At 38.9% G+C, this 25,431-nt stretch overlaps 1 protein-coding gene across 1 annotated transcript in view; it reads right to left on the reverse strand.

Moving 5' to 3' along the window:
* The window catches only part of LOC135994156 (uncharacterized), a 90,652-nt gene that overhangs the window by 25,763 nt on the left and 39,458 nt on the right, over positions 1–25,431 (reverse strand). Inside the window, exons 27-48 of the mRNA XM_065644491.1 lie at positions 24,550–24,761; positions 22,666–22,854; positions 21,784–21,923; positions 20,224–20,386; positions 20,030–20,116; positions 19,383–19,517; positions 18,885–18,986; positions 17,909–18,126; positions 16,024–16,217; positions 15,035–15,337; positions 14,044–14,273; positions 12,848–13,009; positions 11,974–12,051; positions 10,426–10,782; positions 9,526–9,882; positions 8,138–8,488; positions 6,559–6,690; positions 5,479–5,628; positions 4,909–5,025; positions 3,103–3,276; positions 2,173–2,380; positions 787–953 (exon numbers count right to left, since the gene is read on the reverse strand). Of these exons, the coding sequence (XP_065500563.1) occupies positions 787–953; positions 2,173–2,380; positions 3,103–3,276; positions 4,909–5,025; positions 5,479–5,628; positions 6,559–6,690; positions 8,138–8,488; positions 9,526–9,882; positions 10,426–10,782; positions 11,974–12,051; positions 12,848–13,009; positions 14,044–14,273; positions 15,035–15,337; positions 16,024–16,217; positions 17,909–18,126; positions 18,885–18,986; positions 19,383–19,517; positions 20,030–20,116; positions 20,224–20,386; positions 21,784–21,923; positions 22,666–22,854; positions 24,550–24,761 (4,226 nt within the window). The remainder of the gene's footprint in view (positions 1–786; positions 954–2,172; positions 2,381–3,102; positions 3,277–4,908; positions 5,026–5,478; positions 5,629–6,558; positions 6,691–8,137; positions 8,489–9,525; positions 9,883–10,425; positions 10,783–11,973; positions 12,052–12,847; positions 13,010–14,043; positions 14,274–15,034; positions 15,338–16,023; positions 16,218–17,908; positions 18,127–18,884; positions 18,987–19,382; positions 19,518–20,029; positions 20,117–20,223; positions 20,387–21,783; positions 21,924–22,665; positions 22,855–24,549; positions 24,762–25,431) is intronic.

A 25,431-nucleotide genomic window follows, 5' to 3' on the forward strand; every position in this document is an offset into this window, starting at 1 on the left:
ATGACTACACTCATACCTTACACATGAGACAAGGCACCAAAAGAATTACTATCTCTGTTTTTCTTTTTTTTTCACTCGAACATTTAGAGGATGAGAGACATTTCACAAAAGATTGAGGGGGAAGAAGCAGGAGATATATCTAATACATTTTAATAAAATGTTGGTATTGAATATTCCCTTGAAACACTGACACTTAATATGCAGGTTTAATATTAATCTAATGTTTGTTTTCAGAAAAGTCTTTAATCTTGTATCCTAGCTACTCTTATCTGAAGAGAAGGCGATGGATGACCCCTCCAAAAGGGAAAGAGACATTTCCACTGATACTCCTTTCTCCCAAGGGATAAGCAGGTACAGCTTTTGTTGATCCTATCAAGCAGTTTGGAATACAAATCTATTTCTGCTTATTCAACACCAAAACATTTTAGGTATCTATGCTACAAATGGTTTAACCAAGCCAAGGAACTCCCTAAGTATAAAGGGTAGCTGTTTTCTACCAAAAGTCTTAGTAAGGCATATCAGCTAGGAAGTGACAGTAAATCAGTGTTGTCCTGAAGTGATTAATCTTGAAATACCTGCTCAGTTTCCTTGGAAACAGACCATTAGCTGTGTATTTAAGTTAAACAAGGATTCAGTTAAACTGCACCAAGTCACCTCGCATCTGCACCTGTATTCACCCTGAGTAATTTCACTGAGGCTGCTGGAAGCACTCTGGATTCAGACTAGTGTAATTCAGATAAAAGCTCTAATCAAAGCACAACAAAAGATCTGTGGTTTATTACCTACCTTGAGAAAGAATGGAAGTCCCAGATGATGGAGCAATGATATTGAGTGCTTCACCTCTGCCACGAATTCAAATATACCGTTGAGCTGAAAGTCTGTGTCAACATCCACAGTCACAGTTATATCTTTGTCATCATATTGGATTTCACAGGTAGCCTTGGCTTTGTTTTCTAAATAACAAGAACAAAACAGTGCCATTTTGAGGGGCTCATTTTCAAGGTATTTCAGTACTGCCTACATAAAATCAATCCAGCCAGTTTTTGAGTTAAGATATTCATTGCGACAAAGTCACCTGTTCAGAATGACAAGAGCTTCGGCCTGTGGATGGTGGAATCCTTGAACATACGAAGTCTTAAGTTAACAGAGCTTGTGAACCCACATACAAGTGTGAAGTGACAAGTGAGCTCCCAGCAGTAATGTGGTTTTGCAGCTAGAACTGATGAGCTTGTACAGCCAACTGCAGCACTTGGCAGGAGTGGCCACGTCTTCTAGAGAAGAGCTCTGAGCTGTTCTGACCTCTCGTGACTCCTTCTCTTCCAGCTCCAGCAGACCAACACTGCTCAAACATGACTTGAAAACCTTTCCCCCACTTTCTTACCAGCTTTTCATATTAAAACAAAAAAATACAGACTGCTAAGAGAGAAAAATGAGATGAGAGATGTGAAACCCCAAAATTCTTTACAGAGAAGACAAAATCCCAGACATATCTGCAAACATACTGTGACCACTGTCACTGAAAGCCTGAAAAGCCACCTGTTGTCCTGTTGCTTTTTTCAGAATGGGGGAAAAGAGATGGTGCCACTAACATTATTATTGATTCAGTGCCTGCCAACCTCAGTAATTCCTACTCTTTGGTGCTCTCACAGTTGTTGGGGTTTTTTTCAACATGAATATACTCCCGTGTGGGCACAATGTAAATCTGCAGTTGAGGGATGTGCAGGTAGGATTTACGTCAGGGCAAGCTTTGAGGACAGACTGGTTCATGCAGGATGGGTCTGTCTCCTCTCCACACTTTAAACAACAAAAGCCATTTAAAATTAATTTCAAAGTCCACTTTAAACTAAACAGGAGTTCACATTTTTTGTGCTCTGTAACAAGGTCTTTTGTGTGATATCGGAATCTTATTTTCTGCAGCTAAGTATCTTGGGGATCACTTGTTTTACCAGATGTTACCACACGAAATCTTTCCTGGAATTAAAAAAACAGATTTAATGTAACTAATAACAGATGCAGTTTAAGAATGACAACTTTACTTACATAAAAGAAAAAGCCTCTTTTTAGTTACTGTCAGCAAATCTTAATCAGTTTGAAGCTGTTGAAAGAATAGTTGAAACATCCTCAAAGAGCTATTATATAGCAAGAACCTGGCAAGGAACGGCAGGTACCCACCTGATTTCTGTAAACGGAGCAGCAGGTGGATCGCCTTAGGGTAGCCAAACGCCTGCAGTGCCTCACTGCTGTGGACACTTTGGCAAAAGATATCCACTTGGTGACCAACATCACAGGAGTTGATTATGTATGTGATTGATGTTTCTCCAGCTGCAATGTGCATGTATCTTTCTTGAGTAGTGTTTCTCTCTTGAAAAACCACGTTAACCTAAAAAAATGACATGTAGATAGAAGTTCTTGAAACGACATTTGAATACTATTTAATTTTAAAACAGAAGAAAAACGGAAGTTAAAGTTCTCTCTAGTCTATACTTACAGCAAAAATCTACCCATTAACAAAAAAATCTTAGCCTTTCAATTAATCATCTCTGACTTTTCCAGTATGAAGTCCATTCAACTGAATGAATTTTAAACCACACCTGCCTCATTGATTTATGTCAAATTCTCATTAGGTTCTCTTTTATCCCACAAAAACGTGACTCCCTTTATATAACGGATCCTTGACCCATGCATACTGCCAATATTTACCAGATAGTAGGTACTCCAACACTTCCCTGAAAAAGCACTTAAAGAAGTACTTCTTCAAGTATAAAATTCTCATTGAAGAATATAGGAGCAATATTCCAGTTCCTGATACAACGTGCTGAAACTATTCTCCTGTAGAGTTACAATATCAATACACACTGTACTAACACTGATCAGCATGGAATAATCTGGTCCAGAAAGCAGTCAAAAAGAAATTTCCTATTTCACTAGTTTAGGTTTTAGCCATCCATAGTTTTGAAATATCAAAAAAATCTCAGCTTCCATTCTCTACCTTACAAAACAGTTGTTTTAATTCAAGCCATGGGCTATTATATTGTAATAAAGGACAATAATTTTAACTAAAAAAAAAAAAAAAAAAAAAAAGAAAAGAAAGAAAGAAACTACCTGTAAAGATGATGGGACTCTGGCTTGTAGCAGCCACGGCCAAGTATGATGGAAATTCCCAGTTATGTTGGTGCTTGTTTCAAACTCCTGGATTTGTCCTTCAAGAACTGTTACGTGAACACCATAATGCACTTTCATACTAAAGCTCTTGATCAGTTTCAGGTTCAAGATGGCCTGTGTGCAACCAAGGTAAATTGTGAAAATGCAGCTTTGTAAAAGCTAAAGCTCCTGTTAGGGTTCTTTCATTGGCTCAGGCAGTATCATCTCAAAGATGTGTCAAAAAAAATTAATCTTGTATAATTTTATAACACAACATAGTTACAGATGTCTTATTTTTAAACGCAACATTTTAACACTTATTCTCCAGTATGACCATACCTTAACCCTATTCCAGCAGTTACATGATTAATAAAGAGCAGGTGGTGTGCTGTAGGCTTGTGTATCTCAGATAAAAAAATAGGACAGTTAATCACAGTCTGGGATGAAAATACCATTTGAAAATACCAGTGAAATCGTATCAGTACTCAGCTGTGTCTAGTCTGTACAGGGTACACTGCGGATCTATCAGACTATGCACATGGGCTAAAAGGCCCTGCCCTCCTCCTGCAGTGCATGCTGGAAGCTCAGCTCTTGTTCCCATGGAAAGGTGTGATCCAGCAAGCTTTTCTCCATACCCCTCATGAACAAACTGAGCTTCTGCACTCTCATCAGGAACAAAGTGAACATCTGGACTTCCCTCCACCTTGAGCTTCAGGGGAAAAAAAAAAAAGCTAGAAAGAGAGCAGGAAGGAGAGGGCGGAGGGAGAAAAAGAACAAGTAAACGGCTTTAAAACAGCAGCAGGCAGCACAAGCCATGTATTTGGGACAATACCCAAATTCAGGAAAACCTTATTCCACCAGGAGCATAAGCAGCAATGTGCTTTTCCACCTCCACATTCCACCTAGACAGACAGCACCTTCCCCAACTTCCTTTCACTTCCGATGGGTGACAGAGCTCAGGAGTACAACCTGCACGGCAAGAAAGTGACCTGTTCATTGTTACCTGTTCATTATAGACTGACACTTCATTTTACCACCACCACACTTCTCTGTCCATCTTATCCCAGCTCTTTCCAAGATAGTCCTTGTATGCACAGGTACAAAATTCAAGTGTCCCAGGCCATTGATTTTGCACAAAATATTACAGTTTGCACATCCTGCAACGCACTTTCATGATGAATACTCCACCAAATTACATATTGAAGGACAGAAGACACTGCTGCTCTCTCTGGCAACTGAATCAAATGCAAGGAAGGCCCAACTTCAGTAGAGTTTAGGTAAAGAAGAGCACTTCTTTATAAGAAATAATTATAAATGAGAATGAAACCTGAGGTGGTGTGACAACATAGACACCTTAATAGGCAGGATACTTCATTGAAGGTTAGATTGTATTTTAAAACCTTGAGAACAATCTTTCCTGTTTGTACCTGCTACATTGGACTGTATTTTGTAGCAACAAGCTTTTTCTCCTATATAAATCTCGGCTTTTAAGTGAAGCAGTATTATAAAGCAACTCTGAAAGCTGTGCTATGATCTTATGCATGATGGCATCACAGAAAAGATGGTAAAGATGCCAAAGTTAACAACTGAATGAGTAAAATTCTACCCTCCTTGACAGTGAGGCAAAAATTCCACCTAAATAGCAAACGCACAAAGTCACATCTACACTTCCTTTTCTTTGCCGTCTGACTTCTACAGCCTCTGCTTCCATCATGGTGCGATTCCAGGCAGGATTCATGTTTTTTTCCTGTTTGTTTGATAACTTACCTGCAACTCAATCCTGTCTTTTATTTGCAAAATCTTCAGAGCCTCTATGTTATGAGTAAGTTTGTAGTTAAGAGACACAACATCCAACTTCTGGACAAAATTCAGTTCTTCTGTAATCTGTTCAGTCCAAATAAAATATGACAAAAGTTAACTGCGGCACATCTCTGATACTGAGATTGCTCTGATTAATTGTAATTATTGTACTAATTACACATTAGAGTAAGACTATTAAAACTATGAAAAATTTATGGTGAAGAATTGTCTAACTTTTATAAGTCACAATTTCGTACTGTAATAGGGAATATGCTGCACCAGATGAAGATACGTGATAAGAAAGGTTTGATACAGTTTGCAAACAGGAGTCATGGACCACTGCTGACATCAAATTTGTTTCTAGAAGCAACTGCACAGGAAAGGCTGAAAGATACCGCCTTCATTTAATCAAGACTTTTAAAACCAAACCAGCTGCTGCAGAGTATTCCTATAAGGCCTCACGCACAGTGATTTCAAACGAACGGTATTTACCAAATCATTCAGCTCACATCTCACTAAGATGGAGGAGACACTTACTTGCTTGCTGTTCACACAGAAGTGAATAAGTCTCTTATAGAAGTCGCTGTTTTTTTCTGATACAACATCAGCTAACAACCTCACAGGAATTCCAATGTCGGCAGCTCCTTGAATATTATGGGTTAGCACCGCATCCAGCTCTTGTCTTTCCTGTTAATATTTCACAGCATATTTAGCAAAGCGTGTGTGGAACCCAAGGCTTGCCACAATACACAGCTCAAACCAGACATTTAGCAAACCTGTCTGTCCTACATTTAATACTAATAAAAACCAATCGCAATGAACTTAGGGAAGTTACACTGGGAAAGAGAAAAAAAAAAAAAAAATCAAGCCTAACAGATCAGACTAAAAAAATATATATTTCAGCTAAGAGGGGAAAATGTGTAAATGTTTCTCTCTGGTGGAAAAAAACCCTCACTAGTTTTCTGTTTCTTGACAACACAGAAATACACAGAAATTACCAGTTATGGCAAGAAAATCAGTGATCACAAGGAAGAAGATACTTCTGTGTGTACTCAACTCTCCCCCACTGATAACCAGAGAAGCCAAATTTGTAATTGTCGCCAGGAAAGCAAGAGATTCACAGCCCTTCCTGTGCTGTTCTGTTACTGCAGGAACAAACAGCAGCATCCCAATTAATCGCTGCCTTTTATTTTGCAATGTAAATCACAGTGATCACTCTACAAATCACATCATCTTTCTTCTTGTGCATTGCTGTATGCTTTCATGATGAATGAAGAGTGTTATATTGGAGTACCTGTTGTATATCTGGAGGGAGATCAGCATTTGTGGGTTTGCGTGTCTTGTCATATTTGCCACATAAGGAACATCAAATAGTACAATATAAAAAAAAATATATATACAGAGAAAGAGCACGACAAGGAAATGATTCAGGAAGTGCCACAGCCTGTATCCTATTAACCTATATACCTGCTTTACTGCACATTACAGGTGCCAGATTTTCCAAGACTTTATTCTGGCATTTACTACTAAAGCTTGCCTATTTGTTTCCAATAAGACAGTTTAGAGTATGTCACTCAGTACTTTTACATGCAGTCTAACAGTTTGCGGGATACTTACATCAGTGACTTTCAGTATAAGGAGTCCTTGTAATTTACTTTCATCAACAGTGATCGATGTCTGTGAATCTAGGTTCATTTTATCCATCAAAACATAGCCTGAACCGGCAATTTTTACTGGTGCTCCAAGATCCTGTACAAGAAAAAAAAATAAATTCACGACTTATACTTACCCACAGATCAGATAAAATATACATCTGGAACTTCATTATTCCTAATAAGTAGCTCTAACAGCACCTAGGTGTACATCTAGTATATCAGGCAGTATATCCTATAGGATGTTCCAGAAATCTTGACAGCTTTTTATTACATTTTATACATCTTGTCTTTTTTATTTTGATTATGTCTGACATATTTTTGATAAGTGAGCCAGCATAAACAGAACATAGGACAACATGGCAGCTCTTTCTGCCTACGTGAAAAGTCAATTATTAATAATTTTCGATGCTTGGCATTGCTCCAGTGGCCCAAAGCATCCATAAATCCAGTGAAAGCAGACAGTATACGTAGGTTCATTATGGCAGCTCTGGTTTTGGAAGAAGGCGGGTGAATCTTGTCTTTGTATATTCAGATTTACCCTGACTTGCACACTGAACGGACAGATCATTCTGTGAACACATCTCTCTCAAACTTTCCGTACACTTCTCCTGTCCTTTCCATTCCTGTCTATATAGGAAATGCAGAAATGAGACCAGACTGCAAACGATGGCACGTTCATGTGATCTGGAGCGAGCTTCTTCCACACAACTCCACTTTTTACTGTATTTTTCTACTGGCCAAATCCTTTCAACAAAGAAACTATTTATCCTACTAGTTGCTGTTCGGACTCGGAGTCCATAGTGAGATTCCCACCAAGACCAGAAGTTGAATGTCGTTAATGAAACAGGAGGTGTGATTTGGGGGTGCTTGGTCAGGCTCTGCTCAGGGACAATTAGATGGCCAGAATTTACAAGAATTACCGCAGAGAAATGGCTTACCAGGGCAGTCCAAACCAGTTTGTTTGTTTTTCAACTAATTCCCCGAAATATTTCTCAACTGAGGTCTTACAGGAAATTGTAACTGCTGTTTAACCCTGGCTTTTTCACTCCGTGTGTTCTCCGCAGTGGTCTTCATACATTATATATCAGTTTGTTAGCAATTTCAATTTTCTGTAAAGCTGAGTGAAAATTTGCTGACCTCAAGATTATCTATTTACTTTTTTTAAAAAACTATTTCAGAGTTTGGTTGTCAAACTGCTGAGAAACTGTAATTGCTGATAAAGTCAAAGACAACTTTGAATACTCATTATTTCTGAATATTAAAACCCTGTGGATTTCTAAGCCATGCTTTTAAAAAAATACATTAGAGCTAGTGCAAGCAAGTCCACCAACTGTAGGTACTGATTCATAGAAAACTTGGCTTATACCCTCCAAAAATACAGTGAATGATTGACTGCAAAAGTACGATGTAACATTAAAAGGAGAATGTTTTTCTTCATTGAAGTCATTAGACTATTTTCTTTTGACTTTAGCAGGTATAAAGATCCTGGCTTAGATGTATAAATTCAAGAGTAAAGCAAAAAAAAAAATTCCTTCCAATACCTGGATTGTTTGGCATTTGTTTTCTATAAACATTTTCCACTGAAGCTTCTTTTCAGGGTCCAAGTCCCCGTTCATTTGAAGCTCACAAGCACCTGATTTCATTCCTATTCCGATATGATATTTTAACTGGTTTTGTGCAGTGATGGACAGCTCGTTTTCCCTTGGGATGTCCTTCAGTTGAGGGAGCTCATGCTTGAATTGCATTTCCAGTGTGATCTTTGGCTTGCACTCCGCTCTCCCTTCAAGACGGGCAGTCTTGCCTTCTGTTTCAAGGACACAGAGAACTTCTGCACGGCAACTGTCTTTCTGAAAAGATCCTGTGAGCCGTGACTGAGTTGGAATACTGAGATCCTACCAAGATTAAATAAAAAAAACCTTTGGATTATGCGTACACTTTAAGATAAGTCAGTATTGAGTCTTTTTTCTTCTCCCTTTAGCATACAACAAAGGAGATTCTATGTTACGATACCAGAGACAAAACCTATGACATCTGCACTGCTGTTTTTCTCCTTCCCAACAGTTAGATGGCAATTTTGTTTGAATAAGGTCTGAGGGAAGATCTTAGGACTGCCCTGCAGAATTTGCAACTTCTGTACCTATATGAAGTTTTACGTTTACAAAAATACAAAATGCCTATTTCTTCAGAGTGGCAAAGTTTACTGAATATCCTTTGCTTCATTCAGACCAGACCAATCTCAATTTTCAAACAAACTAACCCACAAAAACTAATAGGCCTAACAGATCTCCTTCCACCTGGTGTTGTAAGGATTTTTTTTTTTTAATATTAAAATTTCAAGCTTGTCTTGTGCAACATCCCACATGAAATGTACCATCTCATTCTTTTAAAGTATTTGTAAAAATACTGAAAAATCTACTATTTTAAATATTTTAAGTGGTTTTCATTCCCTCTTCACTATGGCTAACACACACTTCCCTGTCATTTTTGGTTTTCTATTGCTGCTTTGTAGTTGAAGAAGTTAAAGGTGAGGAGTTGAAAGCAAAACATAAATGCCTACGAACATCTGGAAATAACACCTAAATCCACAACAATCATGCTTTTAAATGTAGTTGGTGAGGAAAAAAACAGGGACATTTCAGAAGTTCTACTTAATAAAAAAGACAGACCAGAGAATATATATATTGACAAATAGTTCAGACTAAAACCACTGTTCAGCCTTAGAGGGCAGTCTTGGTCTGTGAAGGCAACAAGCAGCAACAGCTGAACTAATCCCAGCCTACAGATACATGAGACACTTTCTTTGCCAATGCTATAAGACAGGTGTGTCTTTAGAGCGGCTTTCCAACACTCAAACATTGTTATTTTAGCTAAAACCCTCTATGGCCTGCATTTGATCCCAAACACCTCAGTAAAAGCCCGCAAGAGCTACCTGCAGAAGCTGACATTCTGTTTCTGTTTCCAGTGTCCACTCAGCTTTATTCTGAATACACAGATCTCCTCTAGCCTTGAGTTTGCATTTGCCAGCCTGCAGCAACAAAACGCTCTGAGTGGTGGAGTCTGTGGCTGCAGAGAACAGGATGGAGTTTTCCGAAGGCAGCCCAAGCTGACTCAGCCAGGGAACTGAGTGCCTGAGCGTCCCTTGCAGTGTATACTCGTGTTCGCAGGCAGCCTCTATCTGCACATCAACTGTTCTGCCATCACACTGGAGGTTCATCAACAAGCCAACATTGCAGATGTTCTGCTGAAATGAGCCCCCGAAGGCTGCGTATTGAGGCAATCCCATCCTCTGCAACAGAAAAGATCATACTATTTGAAGTATGCAAGGTAAAGCAGCTGTCTTCCGAATTTTTTTCTAATGAATGAGAAAGCGTTTCTTCTTTCTGAACTAAAACACTTTTGTAAAGGACCATACAAACCAGCTTGTTTCACAGAGGAATCATAAATAGAAACTGATCATAAAAAGAAACCAAAATGGGGGGGGGGTGGGGGTGGAAATCTTACAACCACCTTTTTTTAAGCACTGTAGAAGAAAAAAATTGTAACCCCAAAGAAAAAGTCCAAAATTTCAAACAGAAAGGACATTCTTTTCATTAGATTCTAGAACTAAAGTTTATTTTAATTAAAAATCTATAGTTAAGCAACTATTTTATGGAAATGGCAGTAACATCTACCATCGTATTACTCCAAATTTTCATCTTCAAACGCACTCCCTCTGCCAGTGGTCTCGCTCATTCCTCCATCAGAACAACTTTAATGACCAAACATGTCCTTTCCTAATGATCTGAAACACACAGACTATGATGCTGGACAGGAAACAAGCCAGGCTTACCTCTAGACTGACGCACTTGTTCCTAACAGTAAGTACCCATTCTGTAGCTGTTTCATTCCATACCAGGCTCACTTCTCCATCAGCTTTCAAACTGCAAGGCCCAAGTACAATACTCAGCACTCCCTTATACTTGTCACTTCTCACGGCTGACACCTTCACCTGGTTCTCTCTGGCAATTCCCAGAGACTGAAGCCAAGGCCAGGAATGCTGGAAATCAAGTTCTAAATGAGGCTGGACGTTAGCGGTGGCATGGAGTTGCAGGCAGGCAAACACGTCGTGAAAAGAAACATGTCCAAAGAAGGTGACAGTAAAGTTGCCAGTAAACATCGACCCATTCAGTGAAACTCTTGCTGGAGTCTGAAAAAATTAAGGAAAAACTGTTGTCAAGTGGTTTTTTTTTTTCCTATCAGGCCATATACTGTCTTTAAATGCTCAAGTTACTAAAAGATAACTAGTTCCCTACTACCCTGACATCTTTTGTATTTGTCCTACATATTTATCAATGTCTAAACAAAAGGAGAGAGGGCCTAAAATATTTATTTTGGAGTTCCATAATAAAAATGGCAAGAGAAAACCTCAACTTCACAACTCCATTAGAACAATTACTAATACCACAAAAATCAACTGCTCTTGCTTTTGCTATCCCCTCTTCTGGTTTTAGCATAAGTAAATTGAGCTCTAGCACTGTGAGAATGTGTTCAGTTCTCCTCAGACCTCAGCAGGAGCGACAGGTGTTATGCATATTGTCCCCATATTACACGAGGGAAGAACAGAAATGCATTTTGTCTGTTGTCATTATTAGAACATACGTGGGAATCAGAGTCACTGTGATTACTGTCTTTCTAGAGACAAAAGTCATCTTCTGTAATGTCACTCACAGGAAATGTTTTTAACATGTTCTTAAGAATACATCAGACTGTAAGGTTTATCTTTCTCAAACAGTTCCATAGCCACAAGGACTTTCACAAACAAATTGTTAGCTAGAAAGAGCAGAAAATAGAGTAGGAAGTAAACCATTAAATTCTCAGCTTGTGCCTCCCATGCTCCCTTGTCCAGTTCATATCAGGTTGGCTGCTCAATAACAGAACAAGACCATTTATACAGAGTCCTCACGGGCAGAAGATAACAGTTCGGAGACTTCAGCTAGAAACATTAATGTGACTCTTGCCTTTTGCCTGGTGCACACCTCTTATCTCCTGATGTTGCACCTGTTGGCCCATAAACATCCCCTACCTCTGCTTTGTATTCTGCACTTGGTGCACAGCTGTGCACTACAGATGTAAATCTATAGCACTTGCATGCAAGTTTGTTGACAATTCTGATTCAGAAAAAGCAATCCCTGCACGATGGTGAACCCGAGTGCAATCTTCCCCACCAACTTGTACAGTTTTTGACGGAGAAGTAATCTGATCTGTTTGAATCTGTGACTATTAATGGAGAGAAAATATCTGAAAGTGTGTGCAAAATTTCCAGCTAACTCAAATCCATCTCCCTTAGTAGTAAAGACAGTGTGTTGTTGACAGCAGAGTTTATAAATTAAGTCAGTACCTCGAAATGATGAAATGTAATTGCTCCATCGCACAGGCCAGAAAGTTGTTCGTTAGCAGATTCTCCACTGCAAGCAACCTGTTGGCATTATCAACAAAGCACATTCAGAGCATGAAGAAAATCAGAGAGGACTAAAATACAAAGGAGCGAGCTAAAATGCTGCTTTCAGGATAAAAAGCATGATGATACTAAAATGTAGCTTTAAGATTCAAGATTAGAGAACAGTTTCAAAAAGCTAAACAGTTTAGTGGGTCTGAGGCTAAATAATGCCTCTAATATTGCATTTTCATGCCAAAATATTATCAGACAGAAAAATACCTTCAAATAGTTGGAAACCGTTACTTGCTAGACAGAACTATTTTTCATACTCTGGCTTTTGATTTTGACAGGACACAGTGGTTATTTCTTATGTTTGGCACAAAAAATACCACTGTCACAAGTAGACATTTAGTCTTTCAACTGCCATCAGCTGTGTCCCCCGTGGCAGAAAGTGAAGTCCTTGGGGAGTGCTGTTGGTGGTATGAAAACTCCTGCCATTATTATTCACGCTGCTGTCAATACCCACAAACAGCCACGTGATGGACCTGCAAACATGGCTTTAGCAAGATGGAAAAGCTGGGACCGTGTGTTATTGTGCCTGGGCAAGCACCCACTCCAGTTTCATGACAAAAATGTTTTGTTACCCACCACACCTTGAAAACCTGCTCTTTATCGTTAAGCAAACAATTTCTAGGCTTCTTGTAGTGGCCTTGTTTGACAAATATCTCTCTCCCTTCTGGCCTGCTAGCTAGCTCTCAAGCAGTAAATCTGAACAGTTGAGAATGCACAGCAGAAAGCTACATCAAGTACACTATATAGCAGTATTTCTGCTCACCTCTAGCACACGTGGAACAATGTCCATCAGCCCTCCCACATCATGGTGAAGTGAAAGAGAAATTTCCATAGCACTGCCAGTGGTTTTCTTCTCTATTTCAATTCTGAGCTGTTCCATCTCCACCGTGGTTGTTATCCCCACAGCAATCTTTTTGGTGAAATTCTATGCACAAAAGAAACCAAATAATTGAAAGAAACAAAAAACAACATCTCAGCAAAAACTGGCAAAGGCAGAGTCTGTTTCATCACACTTAAACAACACAGCCTGGGTCATAGCAGCAGCACTGGTAAAATAAAGGTGCAAATTCATCAAAGTGGCATCATTTCAAATAGGGATTTTTCTGTTATGCTAGACTTTCTGAATGCTGTGTACCAATAATTCCTTCTGGCTCCAAAACATGTTGAGGGCATTCAGTACCCTGGAGGATTTGAGTCCTAAGGCACACATGATTAAAGCAGTGAAACTACTCATAAGCAGGACAGGGGAACTGTACAGAGTTCTCCCTGCACACTGCTGTGTCTCACTGTGCCACAGTGGCTGAACCCACCACAAATGTTAGCATGTTAGTGACTTGAGCCTTCCAGCAGTGTTTAAAGAAGCAAAATATTTGAAACCTTCTTTTATGGAAAAATAATTCGAGATGCAGAAGAGCACTGTTCATAGATCTAGAGTAGAAATGCAGAAAACAACAGAAAGCAACATTTTACTAGGAAACACGACCCATGATGGTTCTGTGGGTGGCAGTTTCCAAGTGGAAAGCCATGCTAAACACTCTTCTGCTCTTTAGTGGACAACCAAAGGATGACATCAGAACTAGTTAAATCCAGTTCCAGACACAATGCAGTACTCAGGCTCACTGACACCTCATGACATGATGGCTACATACATTAGGCCTGCCTGTCCAGTTCCCACTTATAGAGGAACAATAAAATTGGACAAGACTACTGTTCCTATGCAGCAAAGCACTTTACTCAAATGAGAACTGAATGTAGCATCTCAGTCTAGAATCAGCTCCAAGACTTCAGATGACAGGTACACAGTGTGACAAGAAACGAGAAAACACCTTTCTTTTGCACAGTAATTCAGCACATCTCAAGAATGCAGATGCTTTTGGAATTAGGTGCACAGGAATAACCTACAGTTATTAGAAATGGTTCAGATAGAAATCAAATAATCATAAGCAGAACTCTTCTTACCTCATAATAGCCAGCAGCTTCTAAAATAAAAGGGATCCCATGTTTCTTTATCTTTGAGATGTTGTGCTTTAAACTCACAGCTAGCTGGGATTTAGAAGGTTCTGTGGACAGTCTGTGACCTTCCAACACAGCAGCAATCCTTTCACTGCCACTCTGTAAGGCTACAGCAACGGTGCCATTTCTTGGGCCCTGGTCACACACGGCAGTAAGAATGCCGTCCGAGGGCAAACCTATTGACGGGGAAAGAAGCAAAATCAACACAATACTTCTGGGTTGTCATTAAGAGAAGCCTTCTATAGTTTTTCATAAGAAAAGACAGACCTTTTTTAAAGAGTCATCATTTGGATAGCTGCACTGACTGATATTTATAGAAAGAAATGACATCACCTACCATATGAAAACCATATTAAAAAAGGATTGTTAAATTAAAATGTGGCATGCACTTTGGAAGTCAATGATTTTTCTTTTATTAATAATGATATCTATCAATGAGTATTGGGTCCAACTCCAGTAGTCAGCTGCTAGAAAGTTTCAAAACAGATCTCTTCAGTCCAAAGGGACAAAGGTGATTTACCCATTCAGAATTATTGATAACTTCAGTTCATGAAAACCCTTGGGTTTGTTTAGGATACACTGCTTGGTGTATTTTAGTTTTCACTGTAATTTACTCAATGACTTTCAAAGTGTCAATTCTCACCCAAATCAAAACAAGCATTAAAATATGCTTAGAGGAACAGATCAGCATGCAGGAATACAGCTGTACAAGAGAGAAATAATTCACTCTGAAGTAATTCAAAGAGCTTTTAACTCATTTTGTATCCATTTTATTGTATTTTCTCAACAATATTAAAAGGAACGCTGCTAAGACTGGACATTTTGTTTTGGTGTGAGCAAATGCAACTCATGTATTTCCACTGGTCTGCACTTATTTAGATAAATTCACCTTGACACCTTGTTACACCAGACCATCAAGTCAGAATTTTCTTCATACCTGCATTTGTTAAAAAGGTGATATTATGTGTGAAAGCCCCACTGATTCTGCTGTGTCCATGACTCATGATATTGGAAAAATCTACAGAAAGGGTTTTGTCATCCACCTGGAAGCTAGCTAGCCCCCTTTTCGTCTCTTTACTCAGCTCCAGGTGTCCTTTCAGTTTTGCCTCCATCGGGATTGCCTGACTGCCGTTCTGAAACACAGCAAAAGTGACATTGTGTACGGTGGTGTTCCCAAACACATTTCTGTTCCTCATGTGAAGTCCATACAGTGTTTTGTTGACCATCACATTGATGTTACCTGTAACAGGCAGAAACGATTACTGTGGAGAGAGTCCTTTGGGACGGAAGTAACCAGAATTTTATAAGTAACATATAAATTAATCATTAATTTAATACCAGGAGGAAGTAAAAAAGATTCCATTTATTATAATAGATAATTTAACCTAATGTAGAAAGCAAATCAGTTTATGATTGAGAGAGTTTCCCTGCTAGTAGAAGTGTCTGTGTTTAAAACAAATTACGTAATAGCATTTCTGGCAGCTGTTTCTTTTTATTCACCAAGCTGCTTGTGGCTTTAGGACACGAACTACAGTGCACTGCCTTCTGAAGGAACATTTACGGAGGGATTATGACCTATTACTTGTGTAACTTCAGGCTAAGCAATCCCTTTGGAGCTCTGCAGTGACCTGCTCCACCTGCGGAGCCACTCAGAAGAGCAAGGGCCTCAAGTCACATCTCCCCCCCGTTTCAGAAAAGCTGCATAGAAAAGATGCCACCCACTAATTCCTTCAATCAAGGAAAAGATGAAAATTACTAAACTACGTTAGTTCACTAAAAAGTAGTTTCAGCTCAATGACCAATGGTTCATTTTGCATGATAAATACTCTTCTGCATTCTGTGCAGTTCAGCAAGGAACACATTTAAATTAAGAAGCTTCCTTAGATAGCTGTAGACTTAGCAGCAAAACACAAAGTAAAAAGGTACCATCATGAATGTTGGGTTTGCACTTCAGTAATCCATTCAGAGAAAGGAGATGAGGTATGGCCTTTAATCCAGCAAATGTGTGTTGGACTCTTCCATTTAGGGACAAAACAAAACCAACTTTCTGCTCCCTGGCTCCCATGAAATCCATGTGAAGCCTATTTTCATTAAGCTTCATCTCGGAAGATATCAAAAGTCTAAAAAGACAGAGATACAAATTGCTATTAAGATCTTATTATTATGCTTAATTCATGATTGTCAGGACAGCGTGGGGTCAAGATTTTGAGTATTGCTAAGTGTGGAGAGTCCACAGACTCCCTGGGCACATGTTCCAGTGTTGTGAAGCAGTGAATCAGACGCCTTGCAACAAGTATTTGCTATTCACCAGATGTTTATAAAACTACTCAGTAAAACTACTCAGTAAAGCCTCACAGATGGGCAGACCGATTTTTCTTCAAATTTTGGATGCTTTTGATATGATCCCTAATAAAAGAAAGGGACAGATTTGGACAGAGAGTTGGAAACTAACTCCTCTGTCACAATATGAAATCTCTCTTCAGCGCTGATTTAAAAGCTTAAACAATAATTTTAAATGCCACCACCATTTGAGTTTGGTAAACAAACCAATAACTATTTCTTCGTATCTTGGGCCTGAGTTGAACAGTGCTGGAGAAACACAGCAGAGCTTGTTACGGAAACCTGCTAGAGCAACAAGAAGCTCAACTTCCAGTCTTTCAAGTATAAGACTTGAGACACAATTTTCACATTGCCTTCAATAAACTGCCCATTGAAATCTCTGGCTTTCTAGACTCAAGTATACTACACAAAATAGCTAAAAGTGAAGCAATCATATTTTCATATTGTTAGACATCCCTCCTAGAAATTGGAACCCTCTTGAAACACTGATGACAAGTAAAACTTCAGTGAAAATCCACTTGATAGGAAGAGTTGAACTACATAATTCAGGGAAGTAAGATTCATTTAATCAGTCAGCGACTGAAGTCTGTACAGACTGCATCTTTTTTGCAGTTCTCCAGAAACAGTCCATTTTTTATTCTTCTCTCTTTTCTCCCTGTAAAGTAAATCCCAAATAAACTGTCATTCCAGAAATTTTGAGCATTTTATTTTACTTCCTGTGAAGTGAGCTGCAATAAATTGCTCTGTTACAGCCTACCCTGGTATTTAAACAACTGAAAGTACTATTGGAAGCCCAGAACTGCAAGTAAGCTGCAGAAACACATTGAATATCTTTCTTGAATCTTTTATCTTATTTTTTCTTTTATTAGTAAATCTAATGAGCTCCAACTAACTTGTAATAACTTCTGATTTCTTTAACTCTGCGTCCTCATTCTCCTTATCCCATCCAACTACGAAACACTGGGACCTCTACAAAAACATCATCTCATTCACTGCACAATTATGTATTCGTGAAATTTGAAAAATCAGCTGGAGGAGACAGCTGAAACTTGAGAGGGTCAAATTTCTATTTCTGACCCTGTCACCTCAGAGCTTTCCACAATGCTTAATAAAACTTCATAATAAACACTGGGAAGTGCCTTCTTCCACTGGCATAGCTTGTAAATATTAGTTCCCTACTTCTGAGAGGATAAACAATGGGGGGAAAAGGCTGATCCAAAACCAGTATAACAGCACCGCGTGTTTAATCAAGTTATCCCTATACGAAGTCCTAGGAAAGCCAGTGGAACACTAACATAACTTACTATACTAACTTAGGAAAGGTAAAGAGCAAAAGTATTTCAATAGCAGGGATAACATATGAAATGGCATTTGCTCAGTGGCTTCTGCGCCAGCTATATGAAAGTAGTTACATATAAATATGTATCACAGAACACTCTTCAGCTCCTCTAGTAACCAATATTCTGATTACCTTGATGGAAATATTTTGCCCATGAGCTGGAACTGTATCAATTCTGGATTTGTCAGGATTGTCTGATGGAGGAAAGCCCTCAACTCGACAGCTCTGGCCTTCTTCCTGCTTTCATTGTTCATTTCAACCTCCAGCATCAGCATGTCCCTTCCATTGGAATGAAGGTACAGAGACCCATTGAAGTTGCTCTCACCGTAACTCTTCAGCACTGCCTGGGCCTACACATAGAGAATAAGAACAAGACACTAAGGATACTGAAACATCACTTTGAGGAATAAGACTGGAGACAAGTTGGGTCTGGGAAAAAGAGAGTGGAGCAGAGATGTGAAAGGTGTTTTTAGTTTTCATCTTCTTTCTCACCATCTAACTCTATTTTTCTTTGGCAATAAATTAATTCTGCCCAAGTTGAGTCTGTCTTGTCCATGAAGGTAATGGGTAAGTGATCTCCATGTCTTTTACCTCAACCCACCACACAGGATAAAGTTAATTCCAGAGAAACAGCCTTTTGAATTGGTAATAAAAGTTACAGATGACACCTGATTTTGCACATAAGCCTGTCACCATGCCAGAGCTTTCAACAAAAACTTATGAACTATGTTGAATCTTAAATACAATTTATCTTGACTTTCAGAGTTTTCTGAATTTCTGAATTTCAGTCAAAACCTATTTCAACTGCATGTAGGCATCTAGCCAGAACAAACTCTACTCATAAAAAGTTAACTGTTTTCCCAACAAGTTACACCTCTCCACTACACTCATTGAATTCCATACGACTTGTCCAAATTTGTAGTGTACACATGTATTTGTGTTCCCATGCTTGAAAGTAGTTGCAAAGCAAGTTATAGCACACACAGCTCCCAGGCTGACGTGCGTTCCTAATGCACGCGACAAGCAAGCGACTCAACACAGGTCTGAGTGTACAAACTGCAAAAGCCACGAGTTCAAGCAACAAAAGTGCAATGATCAGGGAACTGACCTGTGAAGACATGTTCTTGTTGATGACGGCTTTTATGCTCACACCATAGTCAAAGTGTTCCACCTCAGTACGCCTGGAAAACAGCTCCCCACTTAGGTCCAGCTATTTGACAAAGTAAAATGTAAACATCATCACTACATTCCCATCAGTTGCCTCATGTATTATTAATAATAATAATATAATTTGATGTCTGAAATTTTAGAAGGATGCATATATTCAAGTGTGTGTGTAAAATTTTATCAATTTGACTCAAAGACACTGGAAAATAGATCAAATGCAGTAAAAATGTGTGAAAGTGAAAGGTCAGTGCATTTCTTAGAAGACACCGATACCGATTATGATTTCGTCTGCTGAGATACCTAGGGTCTTTGTCAGGGCCAAGACTTTACTGAACTAGGAAGTTTTTAAGCATAAACCAGTTATAATTCTAAAGACAATACAGTAAAACAGCCACCAAGACATAAAAAATAAAATGTCATAAATGAAAACCACCAATACCTGGAATGAATGTGTCACATTGATGTATAAAAGGTGTCTTAAATCTGCCTCACTGGATTTGTCCTGATGTTTCCCTAGAAATCTGAGAACATCTTGCTTATTGACCTTCAGGATAATCTCAAGCTCGTGCGTCACCTGTGTGTTAAGAATGTGAATAAGCGAATTGTATTGAGTATTAACCCTGTATATTATGAAAGATGAGAGAAGTCATCCCTACATATTATGAAAAATGAAAGAGTTGTGAGCTATTACATTGTGGCTCAGAATGAAAAATGAGCAAAGCAGGAAAAAAATAACTGCATTTGGTAAGAAAGATGAATAGATACACCTAGGTGAGAACCCTGAATACATTCCTTCCCAGTACTTATTATTATTAATAATATTCATGCATGGTAGTATTTTGAAAGGAATATACTAAGTGTTATGATCATATTTTACTACACAACATATTATTAGATATTATTATACAAAACATTGTCTTAGGGAGGCCCCAACCATATAATTGCTTTCTGAACTTTTTAGTTGCAGCATTTACATGGTGAGGAACTAAAGACCTATAGCAAGTTAGGTCTGAAAGGCCAATGAACTGTAAATAAACAGGTAATGAATCTTTCCTTCTAAGCGAATTTAATGGGAAATTTACTCACATTTTGGTGGCTTGGAGTTAAAAAGCATATTTCAAGATCTTTAGGGAACAACCTGTAGTTATAAGGATGAGTTAAGCCAGCACAAATCTAAAAGTGGGAGAGGAAACGCAAGAAACATAAGATACATGCAGTAAATCACTCATTTGCTGGCTTTTTTGGTATGCCAGACTAAAGGAAATTCTTGTATAACTCACATAGGGGTTTTCAGGTTGGTAACCAAGTGTAAGAGTTTGAACCGTTTCTTCCACTCCATTTATCAAAACTTTAGTTTCCAATAAATACAGCTTTTGCTTTTTGTCAACGGTAAAGGTCTCCTGCAGAAGGAAGCTCTGCAGAACGGGCACTTTAAATGGATGCCTAGAACAAAACAAGGAATAAGCAAAGTGTGAAAGATCTTAATAGACAACTACAAAAAGAAATCATGCAGAGTTCACCTTGAACTCCAAAATCTTCAGTTGCAGATGCCGTCAGGGTGTCAGGTACAGAAGCAAAACACATAGGACCAGGAACTCTAAGAAATGACTGGAGCATGATTATAACTTCATACAAACTATACACATTTACCGGAATTTCTAATAAGGAGTTTCCATCCTAGATTCAGGAAAGGCTTGGAAGAGCATGAGAGAGGGTGACGCTCTAAAATTCTGACATGCACAACCAGTACATACACTTTATATACCTGCATGGCCAAGATTTCATTTCAAATAGGAACAGTGTCCAAAAGCTTATGGCAGCTTTGAAAATCTCACCTATCTGCCATATTTTACGCTTTCTGTAGAAACAATATCTGCATGCCAAGAATCCTATGCAACAGATGTGCAGCCATACATAGTTCTTGGAGTAGTTTATTACTTTCAGTGTAATGTTTTATAGAGTTTATTAAATATTTCTGCACATTCGCTTAGTTGGATGTCTTGGAAAAATGCATTAACTTTTATAAGCAGACACTGGACTGCCTTTAGACATATTAGGATATCTGGTACAGCTCTTTGTTCTTCATTTATGTATTTTTTCCATTACTGAAAAAGGCACCTCATACTTTTTTAGCTCCTAAGGGAGCCTGTGCACTCCTATTGACCCTAGTATGGCTTGAGAAAGCTGAGATGTCCCCAGAGATGATCCAGATGTCTTAAGTCTGAGCACACATTTTTACTAAGGCCTCCAAGCTGTGTTTTGATAATGGGTAATGAAGAGAGAAATGTCAGAGACAGCCAGTATCTAGAAGGAACACAACTCATTCTGATCAGGAAGTGGAAACATGTTCCAAAATGTAAACGAGACCATTTGTTCTGTGTTTTAAGAGGGATACCTTTGGCTTTTGAATGGCTACATTATTCCTTAGGACTAGGAAAAAAGGCATCTGGATGGCACAGAGGATCAGATGTGGATTTTGGAACTTCTCACCACTTCCAAGATTGGACAGACCATAAATTCTGCTGTTTTCATGAAAGGAGGCAACACCCCAATAGAGTTGCCAACAAACACATTGCCACAGCACACGTGGCCTTCTGCCTTTGACAACTTTGTTCACTATCATTTCAGTAAAGATGGAAAAAGCTAACGGATGCAAATAAGCAGCCTATGAAGTTGGAGTGCTTGAGCAAGTTCAGGGAGGCAGAAGGGAGGAGGCACAGGCTTTGTGCGTGTGGCACTTCCACTTTGTAAAGCCCAGAACGTTTCACAAGAGCAGCAAGATGCACATTGAATTTAGGTCTAAACATTCTTCAGAGACAAAAATAGTAAGACTACCGAACCTGAAATGGAGGGTTCCACGTTTTTGATAGAGCATCTTCTCCTTCTTCAGCTCTTCTATCTGACCTTCAAACTGCAGCACGACAGGCAGGCTTTTATAATCTCTCCATACAGTCTTCACAGAAAAGTTTGTCTTCTTAGGCTGCACTCAAATCATGAGACCAGAGGAGAAAAGGACAGTTGTATCAGATTACTGCATTCATATTCAGAAAGGTCAATACAGAAACCATTTTGTTCGCCAGGCTGCAAGGAGGCTATCATTTCACAGATGCTTCAGTTTAAATCCTGATCTCCGTTTACATAGGATTAGTAGAAAACTGAGTTCAGCAGAAAACAAATGCTCTATAATGTAATCACTTGAATGTAACTTACTTGGCAACACAAGCAAGTCTTCTTTGGAGGACAAACTGCTGATTACCCCTTCCTGTGGTGCAAACACCAAGCGAAGCAAAAATGATTTTAAGATTGGAAGGGATGTAGAAGCTAAAAAAGCATAGAAACCTAGACTGCTATTGTGCTCACTAGCAGGCAAGATATTTTGATTCTCCAAGACAGTAGAATCTTCCACACCTGCCATACGTTTGCATCAAAATGTAAGTAATCACATCTACAGCTCTTTCTAGCCATGCAGTCTCTTTTTGTCCTCCCTGACTTTGTCTGTAGTCTCCCAAACAGGTGAGAAGTACTCAAAACTACACTGCACAAGTTTCTGTTTGTTTTCTTTTTGAACCTAGTTTTGCATTGCAAGTTGTCAAAACAGACAGAAATAGAAGCAGCACTAGAAGTGTTTAAATTTCAACACTAGCAATAACATCTGTCGGGAAGGTGGCAGACCTGAGAAACAGTGCTGAGTCAAAGAAATTGCATCTGTATTTCTTTCTTACCATTGCCAGATTCTGATAGCTGGCTGTGAAGTTAAATTCATGTTTTGTACTCTTTATCTTAAAGCATAGAAATTTGGATTGTTCATTATTCTCAAAATGAATCTCACTCTTCACAAGCTGATTCCACAGAGATTTCATTTCGCTATAGCTATGCAGAACATTCCTCCCAAGATGATTAAATGTGGATGCCTGAAAAAACCCCAAATATGAACACATTAGTCTGGCCGAATTAGGACAGACAGAATCCTGTAGTGCCAGCAGCACAGCACAGAGGTGAAAAGATTGCATTTTCTTGGAGACTACCATTACAAGAACTCTTAGAAATAGTGTGCCAGCTTTTCCATTATCAAAATATTCTGAATTGCCATAAAGATGTCAAAGTTTATTTTATCCTCTCCAAGCAACGGAGAGACAAAAATATTGAAAAGAAAATAGTCAATGAACATTTTTTTCTCATGCAAGAATGTTTCTCACAATCCCCCACACTGTGCCTGAAACAGCAGTGATCTAATGAGGGAAAGCTGCAGTTCAGAATAAACGAACATCTTAAACATAAACCTAAGTTAAAGATGTAGACTATTGCAGTGGATTCTAAAAGAAAGGCAAACACTCCAGGCTCTCTTTTTTATAGAGGCAGATAAGAAGTTAAACTTCTCTAAGACAAATCTACACTTTGCATCATGACAGAGGCTTATCATGTCACAACAACTGTGATGAAATGAGTTTTAAATCTCTATTGCACAGCACATTCTAAAATAAATTAGGAGGAAGCTTAGAATCCATAGACCAGGGGCACACTGATTCTACCCAGTGGATATTTAATCATTTTACAGAAAGTGAAAGATTTCCAATAGAAAAGACAGAAGACTGCACATTGAGAACCTGCTATTGAAGGTTCTCTCACGGGTTTATGGCAGACAAGAGTAATGCTCCAAGCCATAACAAAAGAAATAACCTTTCATTTCTCAGGATTGTTCCGAACCACTGAACTATCCAGTACACCACTTCTCCTACTGAATCTGCTGATATTGCAGAGCTACCTGTAGATTTAGTTGTTTATTTTGTAGAGATATAGTGGGATAAAGAGTTTCAGCAAAAACACCTCAGTGGCAAAAGGTCTTCTGCAAGATAAGAACTCTACTATTAATGAAGCTCCAAATACTCATGGAGAATTTTTACAGACCACATCAAGAGGCAGCAAGTGCCACGAACTACATGACAGCCTGTTGAGCAGGACACTCTCCAGGAAGAGGAGAGTTACATGCTTCTCAGGCAGAGGATGCCTTGAAATCTAATGACTCAAACCTAGGCAAATGCTGTAATCACTAGGCTCTTAATTTACAAGTTTGGCTATTGTTGTTCCTGCTTTTAAAACGAAAAATACTCTCAGCTGTTTCATATCACTAAGGAACAAGTTTTAAACATTTCTTACATGATTATCCGATTTTCCTACTTCCTGAAACTGTTAGGTCATTGGGGTGGGGACGGGAAGAGAAAACTTTAAAGTAGTAATTATTATTTGTACACTCCCAGGCAGAACCCTGCCATCATGTATTCGAACTTTGCGCAGGGAGCGATGGATTCCCCTTCCAAATAGACGCAGAGGTGGTAGCCCTAACACCTTTTCAAAGCTAATAAAGAGACCCTGGCTGTGCTGATTTGGCTGCCCCAGAGAAAGAGCAGCTTGTCAATCAAGCACAGAAAACAGACAGACACAGGCATTTCAGGGTCTCCTCTCCTATGAGCTGGCACACAACACACACAACTAGCTGCTTCATATGACATGCTCACCAAGTGGTATTTCAGTACAAGGACAGTTCTGTTGGGTATCTATCACAGAGCTCTATCAAAGCCATGCACTATAGGAAGCATCATCTTACTGACCTGCAGGTACGTTGTAGCTGGTGTGTAAATGTGAACTTTTCCTTCCTTTTCATTGTCTTGATCTCTATAGAATAGTTCCACTATGAGATTCTTAATGAAAAGAGCTTTTTCAGTTGTCAGCTCCACAGTTGATAAATAAGCAGAATGCTGAGGCTGATGTAGTTTGTGAGCTGCATACACATATAGCCATGGAGTGTCTATATTCAATCCACCTGGAAGGAACATATATTAAAGCTGGCAGAAAAGTGAGATTTCAAGCTACCTAGATTCTGACTCCACAAGAAAACTGATAAGATGCTGGGGGTTTGGAACGAGTCTAAAATGCTACTATCAATCTATTATCTTCCAATTGCCAATATCTCTGGATGGTATATAATGAAATGAATGTCCTCCACTAGCACAGCATATCACAGAGTCTAACACATAGGGAGTTTTGCTAATAAATGGAAATTTATGAAGTCCAGTACCTAAATGGCACCAGGGAAGGGTTCTACTGCATGATCTGCAACATAATGTGAAATCTTTACCTGAACTGTAAATCTGTAACCACTATTCACACAATTACAATAATGGCCTTAATCAAAGCTGTTCTGACATATGCCAACACAGAAATTCAACTCTGCAATACTTACGTTTTGAAAAAGACTTGTAGGTTGTTTTGGAAATCAGTTTATAGACAGCTCAGAATATTTGTTTCTGACAAGCTGCTGACATGTTACTAGCAGACTCTTGAAATTTTGCTAGTTATTTATCAAATGGCACCATTCACTCGTTGTGATACAGTTCAGTAACTCATGATTATTTTATGACAGGCACAAAGTAATCTCCGAATTTTTAAAACTTCAGAATTAATCTAACCTTAATTTGGTTCACCTTAACAAG

This window comes from Caloenas nicobarica, chromosome 14 (genome assembly GCF_036013445.1).
Source record: "Caloenas nicobarica isolate bCalNic1 chromosome 14, bCalNic1.hap1, whole genome shotgun sequence".
NCBI lineage: Eukaryota > Metazoa > Chordata > Aves > Columbiformes > Columbidae > Caloenas > Caloenas nicobarica.